This window comes from Oncorhynchus tshawytscha, linkage group LG34 (genome assembly GCF_018296145.1).
Source record: "Oncorhynchus tshawytscha isolate Ot180627B linkage group LG34, Otsh_v2.0, whole genome shotgun sequence".
In the NCBI taxonomy this organism is placed as follows: Eukaryota; Metazoa; Chordata; class Actinopteri; order Salmoniformes; family Salmonidae; genus Oncorhynchus; species Oncorhynchus tshawytscha.
Window position 1 is genome coordinate 1,543,682 of NC_056462.1, and position 23,313 is coordinate 1,566,994.

Genomic DNA, 23,313 nt, shown 5'->3' on the forward strand with positions numbered 1-23,313 from the left:
CTGTCCGAATGCACTGTATGGGGTATAAGCCTACTCAGTGACACCCACAGATTACATTTCCAAAGAATTTACACAAATATTAGCATCATAGCTGTTATTGCAGGACCTTGACTGTGGGAAATCACCTCACCAGTCATTCTATTGTGTGTTTTGGATAACAATTGAGACATGGATCGTGTATGTGTACCATTCAGAGGGGTGAATGGGAAAGACAAAATATTTAAGTGCCTTTGAACGGTGTATGACAGTAGGTGCCAAGTGCATTGGCTTGAGTGTGTCAAAATCTGCAATGCTGCTAGGTTTTTCACGCTCAACAGTTTCCCGTGTGTATCAAGAATTGTCTACCACCAAAAGGACAACCAACAACTTGACACAACTGTGGGAAGCATTGGGATCAACATGGGCCAGCATCCCAATGGAACACTTTTGACACATTGTAGATTCCATGCCTCGACGAATTGAAGCTGTTCTGGGAGCAAAAGGAGATGCAACTCAATATTAGGAAGGTGTTCCTAATGTTTTGTACACTCAGTGTTTGTATGCCCTTATATGCAGTCTAATACACTGCTCAAAAAAATAACGGGAACACTAAAATAACACATCCTAGATCTGAATGAATGAAATATTCTTATTAAATACTTTTTTCTTTACATAGTTGAATGTGCTGACAACAAAATCACACAAAAATTATCAATGGAAATAAAATGGATCAACCCATGGAGGTCTGGATTTGGAGTTACACTCAAAATTAAAGTGGAAAACCACACTACAGGTTGTCCAACTTTGATGTAATGTCCTTAAAACAAGTCAAAATGAGGCTCAGTAGTGTGTGTGGCCTCCACGTGCCTGTATGACCTCCCTACAACACCTGGGCATGCTCCTGATGAGGTGGCGGATGGTCTCCTGAGGGATCTCCTCCCAGACCTGGACTAAAGCATCCGCCAACTCCTGGACAGTCTGTGGTTGGTGAATGGAGCGAGACATGTCCCAGATGTGCTCAATTGGATTCAGGTCTGGGGAACGGGCGGGCCAGTCCATAGCATCAATGTCTTCCTCTTGCAGGAACTGCTGACACACTCCAGCCACATGAGGTCTAGCATTGTCTTGCATTAGGAGGAACCCAGGGCCAACCGCACCAGCATATGGTCTGAGGATCTCATCTCGGTACTTAATGGCAGTCAGGCTACCTCTGGCGAGCACATGGAGGGCTGTACGGCCCCCCAAAGAAATGCCACCCCACACCATGACTGACCCACCGCCAAACCGGTCATGCTGGAGGATGTTGCAGGCAGCAGAACGTTCTCCACGGCGTCGCCAGACTCTGTCACATCTGTCACGTCTGTCACATGTGCTCAGTGTGAACCTGCTTTCATATGTGAAGAACACAGGGCGCCAGTGGCGAATTTGCCAATCTTGGTGTTCTCTGGCAAATGTCAAACGTCCTGCACGGTGTTGGGCTGTAAGCACAACCCCCACCTGTGGACGTCGGGCCCTCATACCACCCTCATGGAGTCTGTTTCTGACCGTTTGAGCAGACACATGCACATTTGTGGCCTGCTGGAGGTCATTTTGCAGGGCTCTGGCAGTGCTCCTCCTGCTCCTCCTTGCACAAAGGCAGAGGTAGCGGTCCTGCTGCTGGGTTGTTGCCCTCCTACGGCCTCCTCCACATCTCCTGATGTACTGGCCTGTCTCCTGGTAGCGCCTCCATGCTCTGGACACTACGCTGACAGACACAGCAAACCTTCTTGCCACAGCTCGCATTGATGTGCCATCCTGGATGAGCTGCACTACCTGAGCCACTTGTGTGAGTTGTAGACCCCGTCTCATGCTACCACTAGAGGGAAAGCACCGCCAGCATTCAAAAGTGACCAAAACATCAGCCAGGAAGCATAGGAACTGAGAAGTGGTCTGTGGTCCCCACCTGCAGAACCACTACTTTATTGGGGGTGTCTTGCTAATTGCCTATAATATACACCTGTTGTCTATTCCATTTGCACAACAGCATGTGAAATTTATTGTCAATCAGTGTTGCTTCCTAAGTGGACAGTTTGATTTCACAGAAGTGTGATTGACTTGGAGTTACATTGTGTTGTTTAAGTGTTCCCTTTATTTTTTTGAGCAGTGTACATACACAGTGCTATTTTAATAGTTTGTTTTACTGTTTATTGTCAAATGAATAATGTATTGTATTTATTTTTAAGTTATATAACAACATTCCAAACTTTTTATCTAGTAATGTTCCACTATGTGTATCCGTTTGGATCCGATTCAATGGGGAACTTTTATTTTGAATGCGAACCGCAAATTCCATCGTTCTTATTGTGGGTAGCTTCACACAGGCCAGGGACACCAGAGACCCAATGGGCGTTGAATGACATTTTATGCTGTGAGTTGCAAACTGGCTGTATTTTCTTCCCAAATCCCGGTAGTGGAACCCTTTGTACCAAGAAACACAGAGAGATAAAGGTCCGGACAAAAGCTGCAGGTAATTTTTCGGGACCATTATCAGTTGCATATCTAAGTGTTTCAGCACAACAACAAGCAGTCAAGCTAGCTAACTTTAGCTAAATAGCTCAGTTTAGTTAGCTAGCCAGTCAGTCACGGTCTTAGACCGTGTCTCATGAATCTGTGGTGCCATGTGACTTAGCTAGCTGTTTTTTTGTTCTTATATAACCTTTATTTAACTAGGCAAGTAATTTAAGAGCACATTATTATTTGCAATGACGGCCTACCCGACCAAACCCTCCCCTAACCCGGACGACGTTGGGCCAATTGTACGCCGCCCTATTGGACTCACGATCTCATTTTGTATGTAGAAAAAGTTAGCTCTCGTGTCACCGCTAGTTTCCGGGTTTGGTGATTGTACTCAGCTGGACAAATGCAGAAAGGGGCACAGTCAACGTTAAGCAACATGTTACGTTCGTCTGACTGTCGACATTGTCATTCATAGTTAACATCAACGTTACAGCTAGCAGGCAACGGTTACTGTACCTGCTAGTTAGCCAGCCAGCTACGCTGCAATGTTGTCTAAGTTAATGTTGCTAGGTAGCTAGTTAACTAAGAAATATCATACCTTAAGCTAGGTAGCGGTTAGGTACTATTTTTAAATCAAAAGTTAGTGTTGCTTTGTTAGAGTGGAGTGCTAGGGGTAGCAGCTAAGCCATGCAACTTTTCAGGGTTTCGTTACAAACAATTAGAAGTTAGCCAATAGTTATATTTTCATTCAATAAGTGAGAGAACCACATTATTGAGAACTTTATAGATGTCTACAAATTAGAATGTCCTCTTTTTTTAAGATGGTAAACTAGTGAACTCACTACCGTTTACGTGTCCATTATGACATTTAGTCCGGTTGGTGAGTTCGGTTTGCATGGCCCAGTTTGTATATATATTTTTAGACACTCCATTTGGCGATTGCAAATAATACCACCCACCCGGGGCACCGGGCCATGCAAAACGAGCTCCCCCAGTTTCTTATTCTCTACCATATAAGTCAGACATTTAGGTCTCCAACGCCCTCTGTAATGGAATCAAGTGTTAAACTTCTAAATCTTATTTGCATGCTTAAATTCTATCACACTTGAATTGGTTGATAATAACAACCACAGTCAACATTATCAGCTCTCCTTCTGTTTACAACCGTTTCCTTCATCCTCTCATTTGTTTTTTTTGTATTTGTTTTCAAGACATGCCAATTGTGTCCTTCACTGAACAGGATGCATCAGCACTTTCATTTTAAAGTAAAACATGACTTTAATGTTATAGTGAGTGAAATGTTGAGGAAGAGTATAATGTTCTCTGTTCAGAGGTCTAAATGGTAATATTTTTTGCCTCCTTACATCTGTTTTTTTTAAATTCCTTTTTCCATGACGTATACAGTCTAATATCTGATCATCTACAGGAAGGACTGTTTTGCAGTTGGAGCCACAGTCTTGTGGTATTACCTGGAGATAAACATGCATACCACCCTGCATCCTACTGCTGGCTTGCTTCTGAAGCTAAGCAGGGTTGGTTCCTGGATGGGAGACCAGATGCTGCTGGAAGTGGTGTTGGAGGCACCCTTTCCTCTGGTCTTAAAAAAATATCCCAATTCCCCAGGGCAGTGATTGGGGACATTGCCCTGTGTAGGGTGCTGTCTTTCGGATGGGATGTTAAACGGGTGTCCTGACTCTCTGTGGTCATTAAAGATCCCATGGCACTTATCATAAGAGTAGGGGTGTTAACACTGGTGTCCTGGCTAAATTCCCAAACTGGCCCTCATACCATCACAGTCACCTAATCATTTTGTAATGACTTATGCCATGTTTTGATATCTGAGTGAGAATGACTAACAAAATCAATCGGGGCCCCCTGGCGGTTGGGGGCCCTAAGCAACCACTTATGTCGCTTATGTCTGGAATCGCCCCTGCAGACATGGGTCAAGATCCCTGCACAAACAATGATTTTGTGGTGATGAACTAGCCTATCCAGCAGCATAGCTGTCCAACCTAATTTGTCAATTGCCATTGTATGCAATGACATTTGTCTCTGGAATAGTGGCCCAGGTGCTTTATGCCACCCCACCCTATGGAGTTGCATTTAAAATAGGCCTAGTATTTCTTCTTAACAATATTCAGCCTGTGTAATATCATTACACTGTTTTACTCCTTGTCAAGTCTTAGTAAAACAGAATCACCAGACGAACACGGGTGAGTTTACACGCATGAGTTTAGGCTACATTCTGTCCCCCCCAGCAAATCAATAGCTTGAAAGGACTGCTATCTTGCGCCTTGAGGTGTTGACCACCAATGTAGCTGCCTGGATCGATGCCCTCTTCATTATTAAATGTGGTGGCTGGTAGGGACCTATTCATGCCCTCCTATCTGTTTGTTTTCAGGAATGTCCGAAGTTAGTGTTGAGGCTGAGTCCCCAGCCCAGGACCTGCAAATGGATTCATCTAAGGAGGCTCAGAATACTGAGGACTTTCAAAGAGAGAGCGAGGAGGATGCTCACAGCTTTGATAGTACTGAATATGTACTAAACAATGATGAAGTGCCTCATGGTGACAGAGCTGAAAACGACAGTGATGTTCAAAATGACAACGATAATGCTGAGAACAGCGATGGTGCTCAAAATGATGTTCAGAGCGATAATGAGAATACGCAAAACAGTGTGAATGCTGAGCATGACGATGATGTACCAAGGACTAGTGACAATGCACATTCCGACAATGCCGGTGCTAAAAGGGAAAATTGCCATACAGTGACTACTGATAATGATACACCAAAGAAAAATGAAGATTCTCACACTCATACAAAGGTGACATATTTATCTTCAATGCAGACAACAGCTCTGGGAATCATTCATTCCAGCACTCTGGTTCATGTTGCTATATTTTACAAAAACATGGATAGCGTTACTCCATAGTTCAGGATATCGCTATTATTATGATATCCAAGGGTGATACAGCTTATGAACCATTTCTTAATACAACATGAACTTGAGTTAAAGCTCTGAATCAATAATTATCCATTTTTGATTTCCTTTAATCGTTGGTGCCTTCCCCTTACGTTTCAAATTTGTCTGCTTGGTGCAACTCTAGTAGGAGTACTGGCTAGTGCATTTGTGTTGTTGGTGTAACATTTGCATAACTATCTTTCTTTTATGGGGTGTACTTCCTGATTAGTTGTACTGTGACGTCTGGTAGCGCCAGTGAAAATGCTGGTGATTGCCTATGCTTCCTGTGAAATCCCCTGCATGCATTCTCCGCCTAATGCCAATACAATTGTTTAATTTTTATTTTTATTGATTAACTTTAATTGAGTTGTGTTTACAGGAAAATGCCATGATGTTATGTTTGCCTTTGAGTCTCAGCATACCAGCCTGTAGCCACCTTTATGCAGTAGTGACACTATTGTCCCCATCCTAGCCATGGTGTGGCCTGTATGTGTGACTGTTCCCTGCCATTATAAGAATCCAACCCAGTGTTTCCTGTGTGTGTGGATACAGCACCCTGAATTGAATAGGCCTGTCACATGGCTGGGTCATCGCTGTAGGCGGAAGAATTTGGACTGCTTCCTCAATGTTCCCAGTCAATGTCAGATCCACTGCTGTTGTGTTCAACCACTCAAAGCTGTTAGTTCGATGCAGATTCCCTTAAGTTGTTCCCAACGTCGAATGAGTGATTGTGCTTCAGGTGGTGATGCTATCCTGGAGTGTTGTGGCTTCATACCAACTGCCTCTTTTTTTATAGAAAGGCTGCATGAAGTAGTCACATACTATGCAATCACTGTACCCGTCTTGCTAGTAAGCCCTGTTTGCTTTACATTCTGCCCTGCTATTTAAGAAGCGAGACTTGGTTTCTTCCCTCAGCTCAGCTGATCAGGAGGCTGCTGTTGTTATCCTTCCCTCCCCCCACTTGTTAGCTAGTTTCCAGGCTACTGAACTCCAGGGGCCTGAGCTCTGTGTCTCTGTTATGCCAAACATTGCCCCCATGTTCACCCTTTCAGTACCTTAGAACCATTTCTGTGTCTCGTAACCAGTCTGTTTGATCTTCAGGAATTGGTAGTGCTATTGGCTTTTGCCAACGAATGTATTTAATCTAGGCCTAGATATACCGGTTGAGGTTGTCAGGTGTCTATCAATACAGTTGTGAACACTGGTATACCCAACAACTCCCGATGACTTGTTACAACTCATACTCTGGGAGGACAGAGACGGGAGTCTGTCTAATCTACCTCAACAGTTAGACAAGCCTGCCTGTGGATGTCTCTGTTGCCTGCCTGCATGTGGGCATCTTGTGGCCTTTTTAAATATTCATGTTGTGTGTTATCTGATACCTGTTGCTCTCTGCACCGTTGACACACTCCGCTGCCAAAGCAGTCCAAATCATTTTATGAAGCTTGTTGCTTATGGAGCTGGTTTCTGGGCAATGTTTGAAACAAGTTGAAAATACCGAGAATACCTTCATACACTGAATCCTATTGAACTATTGCAAATGCATTAGGATGTATGCTTTGTCCTAATGCAACGGAATAAGGAGAAAGTATACTGGCCTACTTCTTCCCTGGATGAGCCTCCAAAATATATTGAGGCCAAAACTCCAACACAAGTCTTTTATTAGGTTTTGTTGTCTGGAGCGGTTCATGTACTCATGCACATACCAAATGACACCCACACACAAACAAAGCGATGCTGTGTGTTTGTACTTGTTTATAGTGTATTTTCCCATTTGCTGGAGTGTGAAATAATAGTAATATTTAGGCAGTCAACAAATGAATGTGTAGCCTCCAGGTTTGAACAAGCAGATAGCTTACTCTTGGTTCATGAACTTGATCCCACCTGGTTCCCATGAAGCAGACCTGTCCCATTCTCTGGTTGATATTTGTCTCACTCTGTGATGCCATTTTTAAATCTTAAGGGCTTGGCTCATCCTCTCATTTTGATGTTCGCATTAGCACTGCTTGATCTCGTTAGCATGGTCTGTGAATGGAGCAGTTGAAGCTTACCTGCACTTCACACATGCATTTATGCTAGCGCTAGCCTTATCTTGGCTAGCTATCCAGTGGCGGCTATCTGCATTATTTAGACATCAGTCCAAGTTCATGCTCGACTTTGGTATTTCCAAATAGCAATAAACCCTTGACAATGGCAGGGGACCATAGTGGTTTTTGAAACACCGATAATATAGCTGCTATCATTTAGCTTTATACGGACTGAGTGCTATAAAAGTGCTAGCCTTTCACCATAGCTACGCCAAGTTGGGTATCCTGGCCCAGAAAATGCAAAGCTTTTGTCATTCAGGCTTTTGTTTTAAGTGTGATGTGTGAACAGCATTCTACTGTGTTCAACTTTCAAGAGGAAGTTATGGTGGTGTTGTAAGCCAATGTGTCGAAGCCTGCCTTAATGATGTAATACAGCTTCCTATGTCCATTACATTTTATAGCAGGCATCAAAAGGCCAATTATTAACCACCGTTACAGTAATTCCACATGGATCTTGTCAATGATGACAATGTCATGAGGTTTTCTACCTACAGACTATAGACTAATAATAACTTTTCATTTCCTATAGAGAATTTGGAATTGTTTCAATTAATACTTATTTAATTAAAATTATAGCTTTTCTTGACCCATGGTTTAAGCAAAGCCTTTAGACAAAAACAGATTCATGCTTAATTGTCCAACACAATTCATGCTGCATGAACAGGGTTGGTTTTGCTCAGCGTTAGCAAGTACGCCCATTTGTATTTTTAGCCTCTTCTGACAGTGACTCAGACAGTCAGTGTGGTTCTGTGGGAGAAGGTGTGAATGTGCTCGTCACACTTCTCACAGCCCTACATATTCTCCCTATAGGTGGCGACATGAGACTGAAGTGTGTAAATGGCTTGAAGGGTTGCCCTTTGACTCTTCTCTTAACAATATCATACCAGACATTTAGCCCTATCTGTTTTGACAACTGGAACTTTTATTTGGTCTGGTGTGTGGACAATTTTTTTGTATGTTGACTGACAGTGGCTTCACCCTCGTCTTTGTTGTGTTTTTCTTGCCCAGATTCCTTGGAGGAGTCCTAGTTTATAAATATGAAACGGTACAATAACTCTGCTTGACCCAGATAGTTCTGCTTTGTCTGAGGTAATGAGGCAATTTGAAAATCTATGTTACAGCGCCTCAATCCTAAAGGACTAAAGAGATGGTTGGATTTTTTTGGAACAACCGAAGGACCATGTGTTGGTTCCAGTTCTATTTATGTAGAGTAGAACTTGTTAATTTGGTTGCAATAAATATTTGATACTGCTCAATCAGGGCAGGGATGGCTAGTTCCAAGGCTCTAAAAACCATTTGAAGATGTCCTATTATTCTTGCTGTGTGAAGAGGTCAGGTGAGCTTGCATGTGAGGTATCTTGTGTAAGTCAACCTTCAGAGAATGATCTCCTTTTATGCAATAACTCAGCTTGAGCTTAATACACTGTTTTTAAAAACCACCCTAATACTGCAGGATGTTATTTCAATGAATTGTTCATCACTTCTGGTGGCAGTGACCACAAGATGGCAGCCCATAGTCATAAAATTCTGTTGATTGAGTCCCCTCTGCTTACTCTTCCAGACAAACGTTAGGTTAAAAGCATAGGCCTACATCTTCACTCATGCACAGAGCACACTTGGAAGAGGAAATTGAGGTAAGTCTCATGTAATGTATGAAACACTGTGTTAATCTCTTACTGTAGCCATTTGTGATTGCAGGACAGCACTATGGATGAAGAGGTCCACAGGAGCCCTGCGGCAGAGATATCGGTCACCAGCAATGGAGACCTGGAGGAGAGCCACGAGGATGTATTCAGGGTAAGGGCTGGACAGGGCCTCCTTTGGCACTGCACTCATTCACTCACTACATATAATTACATGCACGCATTGCTTCACAAAACTGAGTTTGCACTTTAATTTTTTACTTGAAAGGGAACCACTGATGATTGATTTAAGGGCATGTACGTGATAGGCCTATCTGGCGTTTATGATTGATGGTCATAATGCTTCTTGACATTGTAGAAGAAATCCAAACAGGAAGTGGGAAATCTGAGGTTGGTTGATTTTCAACCCAGCCCCTATTGAATACACAGTGGGATATTGGTTATGTTACACTTCCTAAGGCTTCCACTAGATGTCAACCGTCTTTAGAAACTTGTTTGAAGATTCTACTGTGAAGTGGGACCAAATGAGAGAGGAATGAGTCCGGTCTGCCATGAGCTGACCATGCGCGTTCACATGAGAGGGAGCTCTGTTCCATCGCGCTTCTGAAGACAATGGAATTCTCCGGTTGGAACATTATTGACGTTTTATGTTTGAAAACATCCTAAAGATTGATTCCATACATCGTTGGACATGTTTCTACGGACAGGAACGGAACTTTTTTACATTTCGTCTGCAACTAGGGAACGCGCTTCATTACTTTGGATTTGTTTACCAAATGTGCTAACAAAAGTAGCTCTTTGGACACAAATGATGGACATTATCGAACAAAATCAAACATTTAATGTGGAACTGGGATTCCTGGGAGTGCATTCTGTTGAAGATCATCAAAGGTAAGGGAATATTTATAATGTTATTTCTGATTTCTGTTCACTCCAACATGGCGGATACCTTTTTTCCTTTTTCTGAGGGAACATCTCAGATTATTGCCTGGTTTGCTTTTTCCGTAAAGTTTAAAAAAAATCTGACACAGCTGTTGCATTAAGGAGAGGTATATCTATTAGAGGTCGACCGATTATGATTTTTCAACGCCGATACCGATTATTGGAGGACCAAAAAAGCCAATACGATTAATCTGACGATTTTTATTTATTTGTAATAATGACAATTACAACAATGCTGAATGACCACTTATTTTAACTTAATATAATACAGCAATAAAATCACTTTAGCCTCAAATAAATAATGAAACATGTTCAATTTGGTTTAAAAAATGCAAAAACAAAGTGTTGGAGAAGAAAGTAAAAGTACAATATGTGCTATGTAAGAAAGCTAACGTTTCAGTTCCTTGCTCATAACATGAGAACATATGAAAGCTGGTGGTTCCTTTTAACATGAGTCTTCAATATTCCCAGGTAAGAAGTTTTAGGTTGTCGTTGTTATAGGAATTATAGGACTATTTCTCTCTATACCATTTTGTATTTCATTAACCTTTGACTATTGGATGTTCTTATAGGCACTTTAGTATTGCCAGTGTAACAGTACAGCTGTCCGTCCCTTTCCTCGCCCCTACCTGCCCCTACCTGGGCTCGAACCAGGAACACAACGACAACAGAGCAAGGGAAACAACCACTCCAAGGCTCAGAGCGAGCGAGTGACATTTGAAATGCTATATACGCGCGCTAACTAGCCAGCCATTTCACTTCGGATACACCAGCCTCATCTCGGGAGTTGATATGTTTTGAAGTCATAAACAGCGCAAAGCTTGACGCACAATGAAGAGCTGCTGGCAAAACGCACGAAAGTGCTGTTTGAATGAATGTTTACGCGCCTGCTTCTGCCTACCACCGCTAAGTCAGATACTTGGATACTTGTATGCTTCTATGCTTAGTCAGATCATACGCAACGCATGACACGCTAGATAATATTTAGTAATTTCATCAACCATGTGTAGTTAACTAGTGATTATGATTGTTTTTTATAAGATAAGTTTAATGCTAGCTAGCAACTTACCCTGGCTTACTGCGTTCGCGTAACAGGCAGTCTCCTTGTGGAGTGCAACAAGAGGCAGGTCATTATTGCGTTGGACTAGTAAACTGTAAGGTTGCAAGATTTGATCCCCTGAGCTGACAAGGTGAAAATCTGTCGTTCTGCCCCTGAACCAGGCAGTTAACCTACCGTTCCTAGGCCGTCATTGAAAATAAAAATGTGTTCTTAACTGACTTGCCTAGTTAAATAAATATTATATTAAGGTGTAAAAAAATGATTAAAAAATCGGCAAATCCGTGTCAAAAAATACAGATTTCCGATTGTTATGAAAACTTGAAATCGGCCCTAATTAATCGGCCATTTCGATTTAATCGGTCGACCTCTATCTATATTTCCATGTCTAACAACTGTATTTATCGACATTTATAATGAGTTTATCTGTAAAATGATGTGGCTCTCTGCAATATCACCGGATGTTTTTGGAACTAGTGAACGTAACGTGCCAATATATAGAGATTTAAAAAATATATAAATATGCACTTTATCAAGAAAAATACAATTTATTCCTATGAGTGTCATCTGATGAAGATCATAGAGAAGTTAGTGATTAATTTTATTTCTTTGTGCTTTTTGTGACTCCTCTCTTTGGCTGGAAAAATGGCTGTGTTTTTCTTTGAGTTGGTGGTGACCTAACATAATCGTTTGGTGCTTTCGCTGTAAAGCCTATTTTAAATCGGACACTGGTGGGATTATCAACAAGATTAAAACGGTATAAATTACATGTATGTTTGAGGAATTTTAATTATGAGATTTCTGTTTTGAATTTGGCGTCCTGCACTTTCACTGGCTGTTGTCATATCGATCCCATTAACGGGATTGCAGCCCTAAGAAGTTTTTAAGAAACAAACATTCAAGCGAAAGGAAACTTCTTGGCTGAATTGTTTTTTAAATGTGGGGTTTGTCACATTTATGTATGTGTCATAACCAGCTGTACAATAACGCAATATTTGTCACAACACTTGTAAATATATGGGTCATATAACCATGTTATGTCTGCTGTTATGACATGGTTATGATCATGTCATAACTTGTTGACACTGGGTGTCAAGTAAAGCGTTACCAAATTATCTCCCCAGCAATGATAGTCTAACCCTATTCCTAGTGCTATACAATTATTCAATAAAGGATTACATGTCATATAGCTTGCCACTGTAGCTACATGGTTGTAGTTGTAATCAGTAGGATCAGGCAGCAGGTATTCTCCTCTACTCTCTGAGGATGATAATTGGTTGTCAGTGAAATTCCGTTTCAGCCGTAGTTTGTCGCAGTGCGATAAGACATCTAGACTGTGATCCTTGGCATGGCTTTTAACAGACAAGCTGTGTCTGGCTTTATTGTCGCATCAATTTACTAGACATACAATGACGTTTGGAAAGATATGTATTTCTAAGGATTACATCGCTGCAAGACATACTCTGGATGGACCTAGGCTCGACAACATACTGGTAACTGACAAAATAAAGGAAAAGCCAACCCACTGTAATGAGTTAAGACACTATGTCCTGTCTAAGCAGGGAGAGGGGGGTTCTACTAAGCTATATGGAATTGTTTTAAGAAGGTCATACCAAGGATAATTTTGCTATTTGATTTTGAGACCCCTTGAAGTAAATAGATTTTTATATACATATATAACAATTAGATAAACATGTGTATTTGGCCTTACTGCTACGTATTAGTCCATATGAACAAATTGAATAACAGATTCACTAGATGGAACAAATATCAAAATGAAGTTAGTTCTATATTGTCTCTCCTATATCTCTGAGAGCTGTTTTACATGTATTTAACTCCTTATTTTTGGCACTAAACAGTCCCCACATATACACAAAAGTATGTGGACACTTCTTCAAATTAGTGGATTGGCTATTTCAGCCACACCTGTTGATGATAGGTGTATAATATCGAGCACACAGCCATGCAATCTCACTAGACATACATTGGCAGTAGAATGGCCTTACTGAAGAGCTCAGTGACTTTCAATTTGGCACCGTCTTAGGATGCCACCTTTTCAAAAAGTCTGTCAAATTTCTTCCCTGCTTGAACTGCCCCGGTCAATTGTAATTGCTCTGTTTGTGAAGTGGAAACGTCTAGTGGCAACAACAGCTCAGCCGCAAAATGGTAGGGCACAGAAGCTCACAGAAAGGGACAGCTCAGGGGTGAAGCACGTAGTGTGTAAAAAGTAGTCAGTCCTTAGTTGCTACACTCCGTACCGAATTCCAAACTGCCTCTGAAAGCAACGTCAGCACGAGCTGTTCATCGGAAGCTTCATGAAATGGGTTTCCATGGCCGAACAGCCACACACAAGCCCAAGATCACCATGTGCAATGCCCAGCATCAGCTGGAGTGATTTTATAGCTTGCTGCCATTGGACTATGGAGCAGTGGAAACGCTTTCTCTGGAGCGATGAATCACATTTCACCATCCGGCAGTTCGAAGGACAAATCTGTGTATGGCGGAAGCTAGGAGAACGCTACTTGCCGCAATGCATGGTGCCAACTGTGCAGTTTGGTGGAGGAGGAATAATGGTCTGGGGCTGTTTTCATGGTTTGGGCTAAGCCCCTTGGTTCCAGTGAAGGAAAATCTTAATGCTACAGCATACAATGATGTTCTTGAATATTCTGTTCTTTCAACTTTGTGGACTGTTTGGGCATCCTAGAGCAAACAACCTACATGTATGTGTTCGTGAGTTTCACCGTTTAGTGTTTAACACAAACTGTTCGGACGCTACAGCTTGTGGAGGCGGTAGAGCAAAACGGAGATCACCATTTTGTTCATGAGAGTCTCATCTTTCCATAGAGGTGTCATAATAATTTGTAGGCAAAAATGTTCGGACTCTACAGATAATTTTGTGAGAAGACCGATATCCGGGATGTCTCAAATCTGTGTTTGTCAGACCATAACTCTCATATTTCACCGCAGATGCGGAAGTGCTTGGATTGAGAAGCATCTAATGCATATCTCTAGGTTAAAATTACAGATTTTTATTGGGATTTTTAAAATTGTGCTTATTAGATTTCCACAGGTTCGCAGACATTACTCTAGGGGATAATAGGGTGTTGGGCCACGGCAAGCCGCCAGAACAGCATTAATGCGCCTTGGCATAGATTCGACAAGTGTCTGGAACTTTATTGGATAGATGTGACACCATTCTTCCACAGGAAATTCAATTATTTGGTGTTTTGTTGATGGTGGTGGAAAATGCTTTGTCAGTCACCATTCCAGAATCTCCCATAAGTGTTCAATTGGGTCAAGATCTGGTGACTGCCATGCATATGGACATAGTTTTCATGCTCGTCAAACCATTCGGTGGCCACTCGTGCCCGGGGGATGTGGGCATTGTCAATGAGCAACTGGGCCTTTTTGTGGCTCCACATCATATGGACAAGCCTATACTAGGGTAGCCTAGTTGTTAGAGCGTTGGACTAGTAACTGAAAGGTTGCAAGTTCGAATCCCCGAGCTGACAAGGTACAAAATCTGTCGTTCTGCCCCTGAAGAGGCAGTTAACCCACTGTTCCTAGGCCGTCATTGAAAATAATAATTTGTTCTTAACTGACTTGCCTAGTAAAATAAAGGTTAAATAAAAATAAAATAAAAAATACTTAGGCTATGCAGCTACACTAACTCCCCATAATGACAAAGTGAAAACATGTTTTTAGACATTTTTGCTAATTTTATTGAAAATGAAATGCATATGTCTCTTATTCACACCCATGAGTCAATACTTTGTAGAAACACCTTTGGCGGCAGTTACAGCTTTGAGTCATCTTGGCTATGTCAGTATCAGCTTTGCACATCAGGATTTGGGGATTTTTCTCCCATTTTTCATTGCAATTTTTCTCAAGCTCTGTTAAGTTAGTTTGGGAGCTTTGGTGAACAGCAATCTTCACGTCTTTCCACAGACATTCAATGGGATTCAAGTCTGGGCTTTGGCTTGACAGCTGAAGGACTTTCATATTCTTGTTCTGAAGCCATTCCAGCGTGGCTTTGGCTGTATGCTTGGGGTCATTGTCCAGTTGGAATGTAAATCTTTGCCCCAGTCTAAGGTCGTTTGCGCTCTGAAGCAGGTTCTCATCAAGGATTTGCCTGCATTTGGCTCCATTCATTGTTCCCTCTATCCTTACCAGTCTCTCAGTCCCTGCCGCCAAAAAACATCCCCATAGCATGATGCTGCCACCACCATGCGTCACGGTAGGGATGGTGTTGGACGAGTGATGAGCTGTGCCTGGTTTTCTCCAGACATAGCACTTTGCATTCAGGTCTCATTAAACCACATAATCTTTTGCCTTATGATCTGAGACTTTCACATGCCTTTTTGCAAACTCCAGGCGTGCTGTCATGTGTCATGTGCAGGAGTGGCTTCCGTCTAGCCGCTCTCCCATAAAGCCCAGATTGGTGAAGTGCTGTGGAGACTTGTCCTTCTGGCAGGTTCTCTGATCTCAGCAGAGGAACTCTGTAGTTCTGGTCATTGGGTTCTTTACAAACACATGACTGGCTCAACTGTTCTGGGGAAATATTTTATAATAATGTGATAGGTGAAAGGAAGCATATCGCATTCTTCATCTCCTAATGTATTGCACACGTTGACTGCAGGTATTTTCTTAAAGTAGCTTCAAATATTAAAACGTATTGTAAAACTAAAACTAAAATTCAACGGTATGGAAAAAGCAGCCCGTGGCTTGTTCCTAATACCCCAGTATACGTTATACCACCCAAGGCTAACTGGTATACATGTAATCCTACATATGTAATGGATCAAACCATAGGCCTATTCTTGTCTGTTGTCCATGTGGTATTGTTGCTGCTCTCTATCTATGCCCATGTTTATCATGTATTGATTGATGAATATATCATACTTATCCAGTTTAGAAAATGCAGACCGATGGTACATGGTATTAACATGAATGTCAAGACAGACATTGTGAAAATTGGTCGCATGCAGTTCAAATCCTGTTGATCCTCTGTTTATGTCACTGACGGTAAGGCTTTTGTGACCATTGTAAGCACACAGAACATCGCCGCATTGGGGTCTTGCTGTCTAATTTATGTTTAGGGATCGTGCCGTGCTTTGTTAGGCTCTATGGTGTAATAAGGGGCAAGCAATAATGCTATATTTCCCATAAGAACAGTTACAAATCTCTGACATGCGTGCCTATTTTATGATGGAATAAATTGTAATACATAGTTCCGGAGTCTGGCGCAGCAGTAACGCTCCCGACTTGGGACCGTATGCCCCCACGGCGATGGGTCCCTGCTCACCTAACTGTTTGTGCCCTTCCTTTTCTGTACCACCTCCTTGGTTTGAGGTTACTTAGGTGTTTGGGCCACACATTCTGAACATGTGGATCTTGCCCCTATCACTCAGTTTTTTTTCTGTTAGCATTGGCTATAGTTAAGTCAGCAGTGGCTTTTGAAACACATCCGAATCAACCCTTAAGTGACAAACTAGAGCTAAGTATAAAAATAAATGAATGTCCTTTAAAATAATGTCATACGAATCATGTTAATTACAGAACATTGTCATGATGTGTAGGATACATGATTGTCATCTCCCTTTTTAAAGTGAATTCCAATGTGTTGCCCAATGGTGGCAACTTGATCTCTTACACTGGACGTCAGCCAATAGCTTTGAGGCCGCGGGTGTGATTCATGGTGATTTGAGAGGAAGCAAGCAGAATGTACTTAAAGGGAAAATCTATTCTCATAAAACCTGTACAGGACACTTGTTTCTTGAAGTCCTTCAGTTGTCAGGAGTATTTTTATCTTAGTGACGATTGTAGTTCCATTTCGTGACAGTCTTGTGATGCTTTCGATGTCTGTGTATGGGCACATTTTTGAAAATGAAATTGTGCGATTGTTCAGTTTCTGTAAATGGTGAGAATGCATCAACTTAGGTCAAACTCATTGGTGGTGGTGGAAAAAGTACTCGACGTTCATACTTGAGTAAAAGTAAAGATACCTTAATAGAAAATTACTCAAGTACAAGTTACCCAGTAAAATACTACTTGAGAAAGTATTCGTTTTTAAATATACTTAAGTATCAAAAGTAAACGTAGTTGCTAAAATATACTTAAGTTTCAAAGTAAACGTATGAATAATTACATTCCTTATTAAGCAAACCAGACGGCACAATTGTCTTGTTTTTTTGTTTGTTTTTTACGGCTAGACAGGGTCACAGGGTCACTCAGACATCATTTTTAAAAACAAAACATTTGTGTTTTGTGAGTCCGCCAGATCAGAGGCAGTAGGGATGCCCAGGAATGTTCTCTTGATAAGTGTGCGAATTGGACCATTTTCTCTCCTGCAAAGCATTCAAAATGTAACGAATACTTTTGTGTGTCAGGGAAAATGTATGGAGTAAAAAGTAAAGAATTTTCTTTAGTAATATATTGAATTAAAAGTTATAATATATAAATAGCAAGGTAAAGTACAGATACCCCCAAAAAAGGACTTTAGTACTTTAAAGTATTTTTACTTAAGTACTTTACACCAGTGTCGTATTCTTCAATGTGAACCCCTTTCCTCTGACCATTGCAATTTTTCCTCCCTGACTTTAGGACCCTTCTTACGGGGACCTGAACCTGTCAGAAGGCCACATCCACTCTGGCAGCTTTGCCTCGATGACAGAGGGCATCATTGCATCAGGACCATACAAAGGTACAGTAACCAGACTATCAAGAAATGGTGTGCAGCAGCAAATTGAATGTAAAGACTGTTTCCAGTGAGTGCAGGTTTATCCTTTTCTACTGTAACCAGAGTACCTAGTACATTTTCTTTAAAAAAAAAACATTTTTGGTGGGGGGTAGAGTGTAGGTCAGCTTTAATATTGCAGATTGTGGCTTCCATCAGTGTAATTGTCTGCATCATTTCCAATCCCCCAGATGTATTTTTTTGTACATTATACTGACACAGTACATCTTACAATTGTTATCTTTTGGTTTTAACTCCATCTTTCAGCTACCCTCAACCCCTTCCATCTATCTCTGAAGACCATCTAGTTTTGATTTCTAATTGCCATATATTTTTCAACTGTGCTGTAAGTTCTTAACCTACATACAGTTGAAGTCGGAAGTCTACATTCACTTAGGTTGGATTCATTAACTTGTTTTTCAAACACTCCACAAATGTCTTGTTAACAAACTATAGTTTTGGCAAGTCGGTTAGGACATCTACTTTGTGCATGACACAAGTCATTTTTCCAACAATTGTTTACAGACAGTCAATTATAAGTGAAATAATCTATCACAGTTCTAGTGAGTCAGAAGTTTACATGCACTAAATTGACTGTGCCTTTTAAACAGCTTGGAAAATTCCAGAAAATGTCATGGCTTTAGAAGCTTCTGATAGGCTAATTGACATAATTTGAGTCAATTGGAGGTGTACCTGTGGATGTATTTCAAGGCCTACCTTCAAACTGAGTGCCTCTTTGCTTGACATCATGGGAAAATCAAAAGAAATCAGCCAAGACCTCAGAAAAAAAATTGTAGTCCTCCACAAGTCTGGTTCATCCTTGGGAGCAATTTCCAAAAGCCAGAAGGCACCACGTTAATCTTTACAAACAATAGTACGCAAGTATAAACGCCATGGTACCACGCAGCCATCATACCGCCCAGGAATGAGACACGTTCTGTCTCCTAGATATGATCATACTTTGGATCATACTTTGGAGCGAGAAGTGCAAATCAATCCCACTGTCCTTTAGTAGTGGTTTCTTTGCAGCAATATGACCAAAAAGGCCTGATTTCAAGCAGTCTCCTCTGAACAGTTGATTTTGAGATGTGTCTGTTACTTGAACTCTGAAGCATTTATTTGTGCTGCAATTTCTGAGGCTGGTACTCCAATGAACTTAAACACTGCAGCAGAGGTAACTCTGGGTCTTCCTTTCCTGTTTCATCATGGCCCTTGGTTTTTGCGACTGCGCATGAAGAAACTTTCTAAGTTCTTGAAAAGTTACGTATTGACTGACCTTGTCTTAAAACCTCTTATGGATTGGACCCTTTAAAAAAAAAAATCCACCTAAAATGACACACCCATATCGAACTTCCTGTAGCTCAGGACATTATTAAGCAAGGATATGCAAATTCTTGATACCATTTAAAAGGAAACACTTTGAAGTTTGTGGTAATGTAGAATATAACACATTAGATCTGGAAAAAGAGTACAAACAAAAAAACACGTTTTAATTGTTGATGCGTCTTTGAAATGCAAGCGAAAGGCCAGACAGTGATGTAGAATTATAGGTGTAATTTAGATATTGTCCACAAGATGGCAGTAGTGTGTGCAAGGGTTCAGACTGATTCAGTGAAAAATTACATCACAACACAATATTTTGTATCAAGTCTGCCAGGAGTTTGCCCAAATGTGCCAAATTGGTCCATTTATACTTTTTCAAGTATAGAGAACATACAAAAATGCTATGGTATTAAAAAAAATAAAAGCCCTGGAATGAGTAGGTGTGTCCAAACTTTTGACTGGTACTTTTGACTGGTACTTTTGACTGGTACTGTGTGATTATTGATTAAATTAAATAAAAATTTATATTTTTTGGACTGTATTGAAAATCATACTGTCGGTATTTCAAAATACCCCAGTATGGTATACTACCCAAGCCTAGTTTGCGTTATTCCCGTGTTTCGACCCTCCACACTCGCCCTCCTCATTCAACCCCAGTGTTCAGGTTGCAAAATGCAAGGTACTTTGTTTGTGTCGCCCTAACAAGCTGCCCCTCTGTCCAGCGCCAGAGATATGGATAGATGAGGACGACATTTGAATTTATAAAGGAGGAGTCCAATTGAGTTTTAATGAATTGCCTCTGATCTCCGTTTGATTTCCTCCTGGCTCCCCTTTCTTTCATTATCGCATCCTCGTTACACATGCAAATAAATGAACTCTCTCCCCCTTGGCAACGGACTGGAGGCGCTGGCGTCCGGAGGTTGCTGCGGACTCGGAGTGTCCGCCGTCCCCTCTCAAGTCATGTAGATATCGTTTATCACTCGGAATTAATCAAGACCTATTGGAAAGTTATTAACACAAGCTGTGTAGATTTCAGGCTGTGGTGGGAACTGGAATATACTTACCTTGGCATGCCCATTCAAGGGAGGGAGGTGAAGTCACTGAACACGGAGACTTGACGTTTGTATCAATTGACTCTTGTGACTGTAATTAACGGAACCAAAGTTTCACTTCAATGATACAGTATTTATGCAACAATATTCAACACGACTGCCCTTTTGTCCAGGTCCACATAATGTCTTTAATACATTTGTTTTCTCTTTTCAGTGTAAATTATGTAACATTCTTACAACCTGTTGTGTGTGTGTGTGATACAACCATCCTAGCTCTGCAGATTTTGCTGTGAAGAGTCAGAATCATTTGATCACTTGTTTTGGTACTGTAGCTTGTTTTTGGTCGCAGGTTCAGGAATGACTGAAGATTTACAACATTTACTTGGAGCTAACTCTGCAAATAGCACTGCTGGGGAATTAGAAAAGTCATAGTAAATCGATCAATAATATAATAATTTTAACAAAACATTTTCTTTAATTTATAATCTGTAGAAACTATGAGAAAGGTTCAGGACTTTTGTGACATCACAGTACAGTTGAAAAATATGGTTAATTGAGGGTTGGGGTTGGGGGGAGCTGAAGGGAGGAACAAAAAAAAACAAGGTGACTAATATACTGTGTCAGTAAAAATGTGTATATAGTATGTATAAGCAGGAAGTAGAAGCTTAAGTATTGTTGTCCATTAGGTTACTCCAATTAGAGGAGGGAGGATCGGGTTAGGGGAAAAATAATAAAGAAGGAAAATATACACTACCGGTCAAAAGTTTGGGGTCACTTAGAAATGTCCTTGTTTTTGAAAGAAAAGCAACTTTTTTTTTTTGTCCATTTTAAATAAAACATCAAATCAGAAATACAGTGTAGACGTTGGACATTTCTAAGTGACCCTCAATCAATCCCTATACCAGTCTGCTGTTCCCACATGCTTCAAGAGGGCCACCATTGTTCCTGTTCCCAAGAAAGCTAAGGTAACTGAGCTAAACGACTACCGCCCCGTAGCACTCACATCCGTCATCATGAAGTGCTTTGAGAGACTAGTCAAGGACCATATCACCTCCACCCTACCTGACACCCTAGACCCACTCCAATTTGCTTACCGCCCAAATAGGTCCACAGACGATGCAATCTCAACCACACTGCCCTAACCCATCTGGACAAGAGGAATACCTATGTGAGAATGCTGTTCATCGACTACAGCTCGGCATTCAACACCATAGTACCCTCCAAGCTCGTCATCAAGCTCGAGACCCTGGGTCTCGACCCCGCCCTGTGCAACTGGGTACTGGACTTCCTGACGGGCCGCCCCCAGGTGGTGAGGGTAGGCAACAACATCTCCTCCCCGCTGATCCTCAACACTGGGGCCCCACAAGAGTGCGTTCTGAGCCCTCTCCTGTACTCCCTGTTCACCCACAACTGCGTGGCCACGCACGCCTCCAACTCAATCATCAAGTTTGCGGACGACACAACAGTGGTAGGCTTGATTACCAACAACGACGAGACGGCCTATAGGGAGGAGGTGAGGGCCCTCGGAGTGTGGTGTCAGGAAAATAACCTCACACTCAACGTCAACAAAACTAAGGAGATGATTGTGGACTTCAGGAAACAGCAGAGGGAACACCCCCCTATCCACATTGATGGAACAGTAGTGGAGAGGGTAGCAAGTTTTAAGTTCCTCGGCATACACATCACAGACAAACTGAATTGGTCCACTCACACAGACAGCATCGTGAAGAAGGCGCAGCAGCGCCTCTTCAACCTCAGGAGGCTGAAGAAATTCGGCTTGTCACCAAAAGCACTCACAAACTTCTACAGATGCACAATCGAGAGCATCCTGGCGGGCTGTATCACCGCCTGGTACGGCAACTGCTCCGCCCTCAACCGTAAGGCTCTCCAGAGGGTAGTGAGGTCTGCACAATGCATCACCGGGGCAAACTACCTGCCCTCCAGGACACCTACACCACCCGATGTTACAGGAAGGCCATAAAGATCATCAAGGACATCAACCACCCGAGCCACTGCCTGTTCACCCCGCTATCATCCAGAAGGCGAGGTCAGTACAGGTGCATCAAAGCTGGGACCAAGAGACTGAAAAACAGCTTCTATCTCAAGGCCATCAGACTGTTAAACAGCCACCACTAACATTGAGTGGCTGCTGCCAACACACTGACAATGACACTGACTCAACTCCAGCCACTTTAATAATGGGAATTGATGGGAAATGATGTAAATATATAAACAATGCTACCTTATATAATGTTACTTACCCTACATTATTCATCTCATATGCATACGTATATACTGTACTCTATATCATCGACTGCATCCTTATGTAATACATGTATCACTAGCCACTTTAACTATGCCACTTTGTTTACATACTCATCTCATATGTATATACTGTACTCGATATCAGCTACTGTATCTTGCCTATGCTGCTCTGTACCATCACTCATTCATATATCCTTATGTACATATTCTTTATCCCCTTACACTGTGTATAAGACAGTAGTTTTGGAATTGTTAGTTAGATTACTTGTTGGTTATTACTGCATTGTCGGAACTAGAAGCACAAGCATTTCGCTACACTCGCATTAACATCTGCTAACCATGTGTATGTGACAAATAACATTTGATTTGATTTGTAGCTGGAAACGGATGATTTTGAATAGAATATCTACATAGGCGTATAGAGGCCCATTATCAGCAACCATCACTCTTGTGTTCCAATGGCACGTTGTGTTAGCTAATCCAAGTTGATCATTTTAAAAGGCTAATTGATTTAGTTTGGGAAACAGACACCTCACAAGCCTTCAACTGGCAGCTTCATTAAATAGTGTCCGCAAAACACCAGTCTCAACGTCAACAGTGAATAGGCGACTCTGGGATGCTGGCCTTCTATGCAGAGTTCATTTGTCCAGTGTCTGTGTTCTTTTGCTCAATCTTTTTTTTTAAATTGGCCAGTCTGATATATGGCTTTTTCTTTGCTACGCTGCCATTGGAACACAGAAGTGATCGTTGCTGATAATGGGCCTCTGTACGC

At 41.6% G+C, this 23,313-nt stretch overlaps 1 protein-coding gene across 5 annotated transcripts in view; it reads left to right on the forward strand.

The window, feature by feature from the left end:
- The first annotated feature begins 2,319 nt into the window (after window positions 1-2,319).
- The window catches only part of arfip1 (ADP-ribosylation factor interacting protein 1 (arfaptin 1)), a 31,201-nt gene continuing 10,207 nt past the window's right edge, over window positions 2,320-23,313 (forward strand). Inside the window, exons 1-4 of one of the 5 annotated variants that reach the window (XM_024398410.2) lie at window positions 2,320-2,485; window positions 4,877-5,298; window positions 9,222-9,320; window positions 17,769-17,868. In XM_024398410.2, the coding sequence (XP_024254178.1) occupies window positions 4,879-5,298; window positions 9,222-9,320; window positions 17,769-17,868 (619 nt within the window). In that variant the 5' untranslated portion in view covers window positions 2,320-2,485; window positions 4,877-4,878. Of the gene's footprint in view, window positions 2,486-4,595; window positions 4,689-4,876; window positions 5,299-9,221; window positions 9,321-17,768; window positions 17,869-23,313 lie in introns of those variants that run through there. The other 4 variants (XM_024398411.2, XM_024398412.2, XM_024398414.2 and 1 more) reach the window with 4 other exon arrangements.